The sequence below is a fragment of the Ptychodera flava genome, chromosome 1 (assembly GCF_041260155.1).
Source record: "Ptychodera flava strain L36383 chromosome 1, AS_Pfla_20210202, whole genome shotgun sequence".
Classification (NCBI taxonomy): Eukaryota; Metazoa; Hemichordata; class Enteropneusta; family Ptychoderidae; genus Ptychodera; species Ptychodera flava.
Genome location: NC_091928.1, coordinates 21756754 through 21770659, shown reverse-complemented (window position 1 = coordinate 21770659; position 13906 = coordinate 21756754). Strand labels below are relative to the sequence as shown.

The 13906-nt window shown below is 37.1% G+C and overlaps 3 protein-coding genes across 5 annotated transcripts in view; all 3 read right to left on the bottom strand.

The window, feature by feature from the left end:
* The window catches only part of LOC139132810 (zinc finger protein 420-like), a 35211-nt gene that overhangs the window by 16869 nt on the left and 4436 nt on the right, over positions 1–13906 (bottom strand). For 2 of the 3 annotated variants that reach the window (XR_011552455.1, XR_011552456.1), the window contains exon 2: positions 12658–13222. The exons of the other annotated variant lie outside the window; for it this stretch is intronic. The gene's annotated coding sequence lies outside the window, so the exon portion shown is untranslated. Of the gene's footprint in view, positions 1–12657; positions 13223–13906 lie in introns of those variants that run through there. 3 annotated transcript variants of the gene reach the window in all.
* LOC139132836 (uncharacterized) lies at positions 154–2751 on the bottom strand. The gene is made up of 2 exons (XM_070699134.1): positions 2410–2751; positions 154–1723 (listed from the first exon to the last, which is right to left on the bottom strand). The coding sequence occupies exon 2, from the start codon at positions 1708–1710 to the stop codon at positions 154–156; it is 1557 nt and encodes a 518-aa protein (XP_070555235.1). The 5' UTR covers positions 1711–1723; positions 2410–2751.
* Positions 11352–12647, bottom strand: LOC139132837 (zinc finger protein 420-like). Its single transcript, XM_070699150.1, has one exon. The coding sequence runs from the start codon at positions 12619–12621 to the stop codon at positions 11476–11478; it is 1146 nt and encodes a 381-aa protein (XP_070555251.1). The 5' UTR covers positions 12622–12647; the 3' UTR covers positions 11352–11475.

Below are 13906 nucleotides of genomic sequence, written 5' to 3'. Positions count from 1 at the left end.
TTTCTATTTATTTACAGAGTTCACTATGTTCTCAAATGTTAAATATTTTGAAAGAAATACTGTTATGAAATGCACTTGACTTAACATTTAATAAAACTACTTTTTTGCAATGAACTAGAAAAGTGAGTAGACTGCTTGTGTACATTTCTCTTTCTACATACTTATAATTGGATCGTGAAAATTGCAAAGAAGTGCACATACCGTCCACATTTGGTTGATGCTGCCAAACATAGACAAAGGGAATACTTTGTCCCAAATATGAAATTTTTTTATTTTATTGATGGCTCTCTCGACATGTATTCGTTCTGCAGCTATTTCTTGAGTTTTAACAACTTCACCTGCATCAAATTGATTTCTCTTCTCAAGAAATGGGGGAGTGTTTAAAGAAACACCTTTAGGCTTTAGAAGGTCTGATATGGTGAATCCCTTGTCTGCCATCACAGAGTCTCCAACATCAAAATACATATCCAGAAAACCGCTTCTTTTCACCATTTCACGGTCGCTTATTGAACCCGTATATAACTGGCTCACAAATGTGATACCACCCGATGGAGAAATTCCTATTAATCCTTTCATGGTCACGTGATTTTTGTAATGTGAAAACAATTCATTATGTAAAATAAGAGATGATGGAACCTCACATTTTATTTCAGTGCAATCAATTATAACCCTGGTTGATGGATATTTTTCTTTCATTGAGAGTGGCATTGTTGCTGAGATAACATCTCTTGAAGGCCATATATCAAGACTGCCTAGTTTCAAATACATATAGTTTACCCAAGTTACAACGATTCTGCTTACTGTTGATGATGAAATATTAAACAGGTTGGCCAAATGATGTTCAGGAAAGCCTTGCCGTAATCTGCAAAGTATTAAAAAAAATTCATCTAGAGGTTCCAGAGACCTTGGTCGACCTAACTTATTTCTGTGGAAATTATTCCTGGTACCTGAATTATCCATGTTACATTTCTCATTTCCAGTATTCCAGTATCTGACATTCTCTCCATTTTCTCCTGTATCTAAAAATTCAAAAACATCTAGGAAAGTCTTGGTATCAGGAAAACCAGTATAGAAAGCTATATCATTGTCGGAATCTAAAAATCTGTGTACACTAAAAGCAATCTGACAGTGCTTTTCATCCACAGCTATTATTTCATTTTTTAGTTCAGTTATTTCATTTCTGACCTTCATTAATTCCTTTTCATAACTGTCTTTGAGAATTTCAATTTCACTCTTCAATTTTTCTATGTCTATGTCTTTCTGTAGATTATCTTGTTTCAACTTCTCTATGTTCAGTTTATGTTGCATGATCAGTTCCTCAGCATTTACTGTGTCACAGGTATTTTGACACTCCCCTAGGACTGTTTTTGTTGTCACTGTGTCTTTAACAGTTGAGTTTGTGGATTCAGCTCTCCATTCTACAGGCGTTTTCCTATTCTGAATCAGATTGGTCCACGCAAATTGTGATGGCACCGCACTGTTACACAAGAGTCTCTTTCTTGTTAGTGTGTATCGGAAGTCATCTTCCTTGAAATGTAGGGAACAGACCTTGGTACTTGAAACAGCTGCATTGGGATCTCGCCTTATTGCATGACGCCATTTCTTCACGAGGTCTGTATCGCGTGGGAAATTAAAGAAAGATACCTTGTGACCAGACACTCTCCGGTAACCCTTACCAGTACAACCAGGAACACAGCAATTAAGGGGCATGTTTCAAACCTCCCTGTGGAAAAAAATTCCGAGTTAGCATGTTTTCACAGCGATTACATACTACCACAGTCCCTCTAGCCACTGTCGCTTGATGGACATCAAGAAACAACGTCAAAATGATCTGAGCATGTAAATGAACATAAACGTGACAGTGTGGCTTAATCCCGGCTGTTTCTAACAGCATATTCATGTCATTGTAAGGCCTGAGTCTGTATTTACCTGATTTACGTAGTATAAACAAATCCATCTCTTCAAATGTATCAAGAACTGCAGTCGAGAAAGTCAGCAACTTATTGTACAATTCAATTCCGTACTTTCGTGTCCTCAACCATTGACTGTGAGGATGATCGAGGCACCACCATCAACGATGCCTCAACGATGTTCAGATTTATCCGATTTAAGTTTACAAAACCGGGTATACAGGGGATGTAATTACACTAGAGAATATTTATGGTGTTTCACTTTCTATAAGCGTGCTCACATGTTGTTGTCAACCTGATATTTCGTGATCCAACGCATGCATTCACGAGCTCCGACAGTGGTACAACGTCAACTATTTCAGCTGCAGACGACAACGTCTCGCGACCGGTCGCGAGAGAGATGACAAACATTTTCTGCACACAGTGGCAAAAGTGCGGTTAAACAAGCATGACAGCCCTATCTTGGAATATTAATGTAGAGAAATGTTGAATACCTTACCTTTCTAGAAAAATTTCTCAGGTAGTTCTGCTGTAACACCGTCAATAGTTCGTAACTTCGTGCGCTTTGTTTACCTTCTCCAGCTGACAGGACCTACTGACCTCGCTTTCATTACGCTTTCGTTCGGTAAATGACGTCATAATTAAAGGACGCCCTCTTTATGAAAAGGGTCTATGCAACCGCTCATATGAGTTCTCAGGACGTGCGTTACCAAAAAGGGGGGACAGGGGGGACACTTTTTTCCACAGCAGTAACCGTCACCAAAAGGTTAGTAAAACTCCATTTTTTTAATTTAACCAATGTTTTGAACACTGTAAGCTCAAACAAGGAAAAAAATTAAAAAAAGATGAAAAATCCGATTGCACACTCATTTGCATATATACTTACGTCATCACAAGAGCAAGACTACTGAACATGATTCACCTTTAGTTTTTTATTATCTTGTTTATATATACAGTTAGGATACACCTTGTGCATTTTTAGGCTAAAAAAATAGTGGAACACTTGCAGTTCGTGCATAAAGTTCTGTGATGTACAGTCAATTTTAATTATCAAGAAACAAATTTGTAACTGATCCTGATTTTTTTTGGCAGTGAAATCAATGAGAGGACTAATTTTTTTCCTTCCAACATACTTGGAATACCAAATAATTTTATTATAAAGGACTCAAAACACTCAGAACAAGCTATAGGCAAGCACAATAATTTGAGGCTTTTATAAATTTGGTAATGCAAAACCACTGAACTACCATTGAAGCAAAGTAGTAATTTAAATATTTAGTTTGAAGGAAAACCTGAAGAATAGTTTTAACAATATCCAGTTTAAAGGGACAAAGTCACTCATTTTTGACATTATTTTAGTTTAGTTTCTCTTGAAACATCATTTATTCCATTCTTTGACTGAAATATGCCCAATCACTAGATGATACAAGTAAACTCTCACCCTGTACATGGTTATAACACATGAATTCTTCTTCTATGATACATTTTTATTACATACCAAAAATTAAATGATGGAAGAAATCATGCATTATGTCTATGTACAGGGTTGAGCTGTGACAACCAGTGATTGGGCCATTTCACTGTTCTTAACAAGAAAAGCAATATTTTAAAATCAACTAAAACTTGGAAATGAGCAACTTTGTCTCTTTAATTTCAAGAAAATGTACTGTAAAATTCTATATCAGATAAGTGAGGGAGAAGGGGTGGATCTGAGGAACAGGTTATTTTTCCCTAATGGAAATTGTTAATACAGCTTCCATATGTTGGTGTGAGTGTTTGTGGAGACAACAAAATATTGCTATGACAAATTACATGTATTGACTTTATTTTCATCTCAGATTTCATCAAACATTTGCAGTAGTATCAGGTAAAATGGTCACAGTATCAGAGGAATACAACGTCTACTGCTGCAGCCATAATCATGACATCACAAAAGATCAGTTTGGCAGGTGCATAATGTCTACCTTCCTACAAGTGCAAAGGATACGAAGATTTGATGGTTCACGACGATATCCCTTTTTGTTCATAAAACAATTTTGAGCGAGTCCTTGTCACATGGCATAATCAAAATTTGATGTACATACACAGGACATATTAAGGATGTACAAGCGATAGAATTGATAGAATTGTTATTTGGGTTCTTCACTGTATATCAAAATGTGTAATAAAATATGGGGGTCACTGCACTCATTTGTGAGATACAAGACCATGAATTTTAACATTTAAATTTCATTTTTGAGAAAAACTTGCAAAGTCAGCATTTTTCACCATTGCCTTTTCTATGGGTGAAATCTTCCAATGCCATTTATCTCCACATTATATTTAAGCATGGTGACCATTCAATATCATTTTATCACTATTAATATTATTTGTTTCTTTTGACTTAGCAATGTGCAACTTTTCATGAAAATGGCAATTGGAACTGCTTTTCCAGCGATTCTCAATGTAAACCTAAGGGAAAGGATAAATTCCACCCATATAATGCTTGTACATCCTTAACTGATCTTTTTTTCTCTTTTTGTTGCAAACATACTGAATTAATGGTGTCCAACACAAATAGGAATGACTGAATTCTGTAACTATCAGTCTATACATTACACTAGGTCACAAGAGGACAATCAGTTTGATTACATTCATAACAATTTTTATCAGGCTATATGCAATTGAAAATTATGTACCAAACAGAGAAAAATCAATTATTTAAATACTAATTTTTTGTGAAGCTTCACAGGCAGTAAAATCTCCAGGCAAATGAAAACATGGAGCAAATATTATGCCACTTTTGTTGACAGGATGAAAGACAATGTAAAATTAAACAATTATGACATGATGATGAGATGAATATTTAAGGAAATCAATGAAACAGTAAAGTAAAAACTTGTACATTGTGTTCATTGTCCGTTCCAGAACCAGACATGGAAATCTGGCATTCACAGAGGCCATGTTATGAATAACAGGAACAGAAAAATCCTATTTCCTTACATGTTTATCAGTGTTAAAATATATCAATAAATGATGTAGCAAGGAATGGTCTGTATAACCAGTACCTCCCCAATTATTTGCAGTTATTCTTGATAACGTGAACTCTCTAATGGCATAAAGGTATAACACACACACATCCAGTATTCGAGTTGTAGATAATCTGTGAAACATGTTCAACATGAAGAATATTGAAAAATTTCATACAAAAAAGTACAAAGTCATAAAAGCAAGAGTCAAACCCTAGTAACAGTCAATTTGTTTAACTTAACCCAGTCTTGGGTGGTTCTTTTGAAAATACAGGCTTATTAATTTATAAAAGTACAAAAGTTCTGCATTTTTTGTTTATCATGGTATTGTGATGATTTTCATTTGAATCAAAATACATTTTCATGGTGATTAGCTCACCAAAGGTCCACAAGGTGTAATTTTTGGCAAAGTCTTTATTCTAACTTGTTTTTGAATCTGAATTAAGTTTTGGTCCAAAAAATACCCTTTACACTACCTTAAAATATGTACAGTGAAGTATTCCCATCTAATGCTAAATTTTGCTAGGTGAGTTGAGCTGACCCAGCTAATGACTGCATATCTCACTGAACTTGCAACATGAACTTTTCAAGTAAAGCAATTAAAAGATTTTCCCCAAGATTGTCTTCATTTAAAATGAACTTGCAGAATAAGTGTCAGTGCAGTGCAGTGCAGGTGAAGGAATTTCATAGAGCATGAATTCTACTATAGCACAATTTTTGTTATGTACCAAAAACTGGACGGAACAAATCATGAATTTTCTCTATGTACATGGTGCTGTGCAAGGTTCAGCTGTGTCAGGGATTTTGTACATTTTAGTGTGCAGAACAAAACGTATTCCCAAGTTATGCTATATTTTGCTTGGTGTCAATTATCTGTTCCAGCTAATGACTGCATATTTCAACATCAACTCTGTGTAATACTTTTTAAGTAGAGCAATGACATCTTTCAAGATTTTCTTCATCAAAAATGAAGCAATAATTTATGTTAACATTATCTCTCATGTCACCGTGCAGGAATTGTGTAAACAAAGTTCTCAGCTGGCCACCTGGTTAAAAAATTACCGGTAACTATTGTTTTAACAGCATGTACATGTAAATAGTAATTTTTACTTGGTAAAATGAGAATACCTGAAGGACCCCCCTAAAATGAAAGTTATTACATTAACTCTTAGATTAACATATTTTTTAAAGCAAAAGTTTAACCAACAATGGAAAAATTCCTACAAAATACATGATGAATTTAAAGGTGGCCTAGTCATTTTAAAGGTGGCCTTGTCATAGCTGCACTATGACATAGACTATACACTTTGATGATCAAATTATCGTAAAATACGTCTAAATAAATCACATAGCTTGTGCCTTTCAATGGACACTATACATGTATATAGCTGCTTCAATTACCTACAGATTGCAGAAGACAGATCAATTTTACTACATGTCTACAACGGACTTTGATAATGTGTTTGTAACAGTGTGCCTTCTATGTTAATAAAACCTGAATTGATCCATATAATAACACACAATAGTATAACTGTTGAAAAAGAACATTCTCTTCTTCTTAAAGTGATACAAAAACTCACAATTCATACATCTTAAAGGGTAAATCTGGTATACATCAGAAATTGTACAGTTCCCTAACTTATATCACATACTGTTACCTCAATCTGTCACGTAGAGAAAGTGATGAAATCACACCGAATGGTGAGGGAGGATTCAGAGACCTTGATTCACAACCCTGTAAAGGGATATTTGGAGAATCGTGTACCGCTATACAATTGAGAAATGATGCAATATGCAAAGCTGAAAAACACGGCATAGACGACTGTCTCATATATTCAAAAAGTTGTTGCAGTATGGTCCAAAATTACTCGAACAGATGCGAGGCTTGCAGAACACTGTACAACTGCCTGAAGTCAGCACGGTATAGGAGACGTATCAACTGCGAGACAGATGCATCTGGCCAACCAACAACATCCAGTGCACTAGTGTCCAGAGGACATACATGACCACAGAACAGTTGATGCAGGCATTGAAGGAGAATAACCAGCTGATAGAAAATGAAAGAGGACAGACCAAATATTACGCAACGTGTATTGACAGGGTGAAAGAAAAAAAAATCCAAAAGCTTAGATACAATGGAAACCCTAACGAATAAGGATACCCGGCATTAAAAATAGTACTAGGCTACAATACGACGAAAGGGAAAATGACACATCGACACTGCAGTCAGCAGAACCATGCCATGGCGCATGAGACTGTTCATAACCCAACTAATCTAAGTTGAAAAATGCGATAAAAAATGACTGAAAAACCTAATCCACCTACAAGAAACTTGATAAATAACAGTGGTACACTATCTAATAGACTAACAATAAATCTACTTAGCTGTATATTCAGAGTGCCTGACGAAAACGGTAGACGATCCAATACCTCCTGTGTGTCATGCTGCCACCATGCCACACACTGATGAAGTCGCGCGAAATTTGATGCAAAGCAAAATTTGATGACGTTTTGCGGTTAATTTTGCGACAGTCCGGTTTACCGTAAAACGAAGTTTGGTAACGCACGTACCGAGAAAAAGTGACACACATTATTTCACCATTCTCTCGAATGTTCGCCAAACTAGTGAAAAATAAACAGCTGCACGTTAGTTTTCTTTGTGTTCTAAAACGTAAACTGTGATTGGGGTGGCGTATTTCGAGGTCTATATAGGCTATATGGGAGAAGGCTGAAAATGTGTTTCATACCCTGGTATATCTAAAACCGTCTCACTCGCTTACGTGAGACAAGTCGAACGAACGCGCGCGCGGTGCGCGTCCATAGTTACGCCTAAAGACGAAACTTTACACGTCGAAAGAACGCGCGCGCGTCCATAGTTACACCTAAAGACGAAACGTACAATTCAGATGGTCGTTGAGGGCGTCGCATATGCCATCTCTTGCTTTTTATTGTCCCAGGAGGCCCGTGGGACAGTAGGCTGCACCACGTTTAGACCCTCGATAAAAACCCCGGAGATACCTTCATCTGGGTCCCCTTTTACGTGTTAGGTTCAAAGTAATTATGTTGGTGTGTCACAAAAAGGAATGTTTCATAACGGGATTTATTATTTAGTCCCTGGTTTTTGTTTTCAAAGGAAGCTTGAATCAGATATGTTCTGATACTTTTCAATATCTCTATTGTCTCGTCATGAACTCCACCAATGGAAGAGAACAGCAATTGTACAGAGTATTTTGAAACAGATTTTATTTCTCACAACTTTACGACCAAAACAAACAAAGAAAAGGACGTTGACATAGCAATCTCAAGACTGCATACATAAGTTTCAACCATCCATTTACATATATTCAACACATCAAATACAAACAATTGATAAAAAGGCACATGACAGCGTAAACAAGAATTAAAATCATGAAATAATGACAAATTGACTTCTTGACTCAAAATTAATGAGTGATATGTGCAAATCTAAAAAAAAGGCAAGTGAAAGTGCAACACACCATATAATCTCTAGCATGATTTGTCAATTCATGTTCACTTGGTATACATAATTTTAGCGTTGATGCAAGCAAAGAACATTTTAGAGGTTAACAGTAGGCCTAATGGGAACATTTTAAGACTGGTAACAATTCGGACAAATGTTAACACCAAAGCGCTTTGATGCGTGCGCACATAAAGTGTACAGAATGTGACATTCTGGGAAATTCTAAGAAATTTAAATTGTTTCGTCTACGACTGAGACGAGTGACAAGTGAGCAACTTTCATAATTTTCAATGGAAAACTTTGGATGAGGTGTGCTACAAATTAAATGTTGCCCAGCAATATTCAAGTTATATCGTTCATTTGTGACATTGGGGCCTTCGACGCCCAAAAAGTATGTTTTTGTTGACCTACGACGTTGCACAAAATCATTAAGATAGGAATAAATTGAAAGAGTTAATCAAGTAGGGTGTTTCGTCATCATGGCCCAAACAAAAATAGGAGGAGTATCTTCTCTTTTGCCACGGTTTGATAGTCCTAAATTCAACACAGCAAACATGCTTGTATATATGTAATAAACACACACACACACACACCCACACACACACTTACATAAATACATGCACATAATACATACGTACATGCGCTATATAAGTATAGGTAATTGTACGGGTTCGAGTGGGTTTACAATTCTAAACCTCACGGCTTTAGCTGGCATGTTGTAAACCGCACGAGGCCGAAGGCCGAGTGCGGTTTACAACTTGCCAGCTAAAGCCGTGAGAATTAGAATTGTAAACAAACGAGAACCTGTACAATTACCTACTTATACCACGAAAAAAGATGAAATTTGAAAAATATCATGACCTAGTTGTGCGGAGCTATCAGAATGATCATTTGCATTGCGCCTTAAAACACCTGGTGCGTTAGGGATTGAAATTCTGACACAATAGATAGTTTAATACAGCTTTCTCATTGGCTAACAAACTGACTGCACTGATCCAGGTGCATATCAATTTGCCACGTGGTATGATGCATGTGCATGTCACTGTGCATCGGCCACGCCACCAGTATGGACGCATACTTGTATATCTCCGACACAATGTAATCAAGCGAAGTGGAACAGTTTTGCTCGCAGTTTGATAACGCTATACCACTGGATGACAGAGAGGATTTTACCTAACGGCAAACATGAAAGTGAAAGATTTCCTGCTGCCGTGAACAGTGCACAATTGACTGAAATATAAGGATCTCGCGTACTTTAAAATGCACGCAAATCTACCGGATCAGGCGTGTCATGATCAGTGTCGGATGCATGGGGACGTACCCGAAGTGAGAAACTTAAAGCACTCCAGTTAAAAGCAGTGAAATATTCATTTGCGGATGTGTGGAATATCTGGATATCATACCGGCCATTCGGGCAGGTTAGTTTCAATTATTTTCTTACATTTTCCCGGCGTGAATGTTATCGTTATTGTTTCTTCCATCGTGTTTTTGAAAGGCCAATTTAATGTGACATAATATTTGAAACGTTCGATGCAATGGGTCTATCCTGCCCGCTGAGTGTTGTCCTTTGAACGGAGTTTCAAGTGTGGGATTCCATTACTTTCCGCTCAAATGTCATTCCTTTTCGACGGCAATATTTTTCAATTATTGATTATTTTCATTAAATTCAGGTTGCTGCAGAAACTTCTTTGTATGAATAAGGGCTTCGATGAACAACTATTTAAAGAATGCACAGGTCATCGTCCTGATGAAGAATTTCGCACGTACACTGCGTATCAGCAATTTCCTGCAGAAAACCGTGTCTAACGCTTTACAGCCCTCACAACCTGTGACAAAAGTTTATGTAAAAGTTTAAGAGTACCATTCTCCGTCTGCTTGTCAGATACCACTACGTTTAATAACCTCGTACACAAGTTCATCAGGCCATATTTTCATTCAAAATCAACACGGTGATAAGTTGTCATTGAAATGTAATTTCGCTAGTTCATTAAAAGTTGCCATGTGTACAATCTGCCAGATGTTTAATTTTCGTTTGTATGTAGATAAGTAAACCTTTACGCGTACATTGATATGGAAAGTAGTAAACCTGACGTCTGTATTCATATGATAATGAAGTCTATTCATTAAACTGTAAGGTTTACTAATTTCCATATTAATAAACCGTAATGGTTTACTTATTTGCATAAGAACAATTGGTGTTTCGATAATAAACGTACGGTGAGAACAATGTGTCACATGACCATGAGTTATATAAATGTACGTAACGGATGTCCACAGTGACTAATCACGATAGCGCTCTGTGCAATATTGAAGTTTAGAAAATGTGAGATGTTGGAGGAAATTCTAAGAATTTTTCATCTTCAAATGTTATACTTAATTGGACAAACCTATATCAGAGCATCTGTCTGCATAGATATTACAAATTTAAAAAAATATATAATACTGGACAATATTTTATTACAGACAGACTTTCAAAACAAAGTTGTTTTTTATTTGTACCCTATGTATGAATGCTGTAGTGGTATTTCAACCTTTGTATTTCTTTCATTTTCAACTATTTCTACTCATCATGAAAGAAAAGGTTTCTCATTTTAATTATGAATCATCTGGTGATGTTTTAAACGTGCATTGCGTGTGAAACCCTTACCACATACCTTACAAATAAACGGCCTTTCGTTTGTGTGAATTCTATGGTGACCCTTTAAAGTGTCATTCCGTGTGAAACCCTTACCACATACCGTGCAGACAAACGGTTTTTCATTTGAATGAGTCCTCATGTGAATAGTCAGACCCCCACTCTGTATGAAACCCTTACCACAGACTTTACAAACAAATGGCCTTTCGTTTGTGTGAATGGTCTGGTGATCTTTCAAACCGGACTTCCACTTGAAACAATTACCACAGACTTTACAAACAAATGGCTTTTTCGTTTGTGTGAATTCTATGGTGACCCTTTAAAGTGTCATTCCGTGTGAAACCCTTACCACATACTTTGCAGACAAACGGTTTTTCATTTGAATGAGTCCTCATGTGAATAGTCAGACCTCCACTCTGTATGAAACCCTTACCACAGACTTTACAAACAAATGGCCTTTCGTTTGTGTGAATGGTCTGGTGATCTTTCAACCGGACTTCCACTTGAACCCTTACCACAGACTTTGCAAACAAACGGTTTTTCATTCGAATGAACCCTCTGGTGGCTTTTTAGAGAATCATTTTCTCTGAATCTCATACCACAGACTTGGCAAGCAAATGTTTTTTCGTTTTTGTGAGTCCTCTCGTGACGTTTTAAGTTTGCATACCACCTGAAAGTCTTACCGCATTCTTTGCAAACAAACGGTTTTTCATTCGAATGAACCCTCTGATGGCGCTTTAGAGAACCATTTTCTCTGAATCTCATACCACAGACTTGGCAAGCAAATGGGTTTTCGTTTTTGTGAGTCCTCTCGTGACGTTTTAAGAATGCATACCACGCGAAACTCTTACCACAGACATTGCAAACATATGGGTTTTCATTTGAATGGGTCCTAAGGTGATATGTTAAGTAACTGTTGTTTGTAAAACTCCAACCACAAACGTTGCAAACAAATGGCTTTTCGTTTGTGTGAACTCTATGGTGACGCTGTAAAGTGTCTTTCCGTGCGAAACCCTTACCACAGACATTGCAAACAAACAGTTTTTCATTTGAGTGGATCCTGAGGTGATATTTTAAGTTACTGTAGTTTTTAAAACACCAACCACAAACGTTGCAAACAAATGGCTTTTCATTTGTGTGAACTCTATGGTGACGCTGTAAAGTGTCTTTCCGTGCGAAACCCCGACCGCAGACCTTGCAAACAAACGGTCTTTCATTTAAATGAACCCTTTGGTGGGCTTTTAGACAACGATTTTCTTTGAATCTAATACCACAGACTTGGCAAGAAAATGGCTTTTCGTTTCCGTGAATCCTCTGGTGACGTTTTAAGCTTGCATACCATGTGAAACTCTTACCGCATAGTTCGCAAACGATGGGATTTTCAGTTAAATGTATTCTCTGGTGATTATTTAGATTTCCAATCTCTATGAAACTCTTACCACAGTCTTTGCAAACAAATGGCTTTTCGTTTGTATGAATTTTATGATGATCTTTCAAATGAGAATTCGATTTGAAACATTTACCACAGACTTTACAAACCACTTGATTTTCATTTGAATCAATCCGCTTGTTACATTTTATGATCATCAATGAACTTTCCTCATGACAAATGCTATCATTGTCATTCAGTTCAAACCTTTTATCATTTATGTTGTATTGCAAATGTTTTTCATCTGAGTGAGTCTTCTGGTGAGCTCCAAAACATGCATTCTCCACAAAACTTTCCCTGCACACTTGTCCGAGAAATGCCATGGTGGTATTTTCACTTGAAAGAATCCTTCAGCGACGTTCAGAACTCTGAGTAAAACTCTTCACCGCTAAACGCTCCATTACTTGGCTGCAGAATGAACCTTCAGAAAGATTTCACCTTGGAGCAAACTGGGTCTGAAAATGTATTATAGTTGGTATACTTTTCTATAGGACAAAAAATCTTAAGAGTTCCTTTCTGTCTCCATTCTCATCAACGCAGGCCACAAAATGATTAGCACAATATTTAGCAATTATTCGTGGCATCTATTGCCTTCTTGTCGCTGCATACATTGACACCCGATGATGGTCATCAAATTTCAAATCTCTCAAGATTTAAATTGCTGCAGTTGGATACATGTACTTGGAAGACACGTAGCTATCTATTCAGCTGTGTCTCTGTGAATTCCCACTGTGGCATCCGATACAGCTTCTCTTGTAACTGGAAGCAGAAACACAAGACAATAATTGTCAAATGCTTAGAGTTGCGGCTAAACTTGTACACAAAGGTTATTCAAGAGGCTTGCTAAAACAAACAAACAAATAAAAACAACTCCACAAATTACAGTGATTGATATCAACATTCAGTTGTTCTAGATCTGTAGTTTACATATACCATGGAGCTAATCATTTTGTGCTCCATGCATAAGAGAACCACTAGCGAAGATGCCAAGAAAGATCTTTTAGTTTCCATAACCCCGATGGTGAACCTGACTATAAGCTTTGAGGAAATATCAGTGATATGCCAATAAGCGTGTCTATATATAACTGCTAGTGCAGTTCTTGATGGAGAGACTGTGCTACTATGGAAACCACCTACAGTGCATCATTTATGTGTTTTCTCTCTATAGATAACCTTGACTGACAAAAGGTGGAGCTAATGTGGTAGACAGAATCGGACACAACGCCAAAAGACCACAGACATGAATGCCAGATGCTACTTCCCCCCCAAAAAAAAAGCCGACAAAAACAAAGACAACAAGCCATGCTATGGTTAAGTGGCATCATGAACTACAGAGACGCAGCGGCAAAATCCTAATGTCCGACAACTTGCCACCTCGAAAAGAACACCAAAACACAATCGTTCCGTTTTGAACGGGCCATAGAGGTAGCACACGGACCTCTA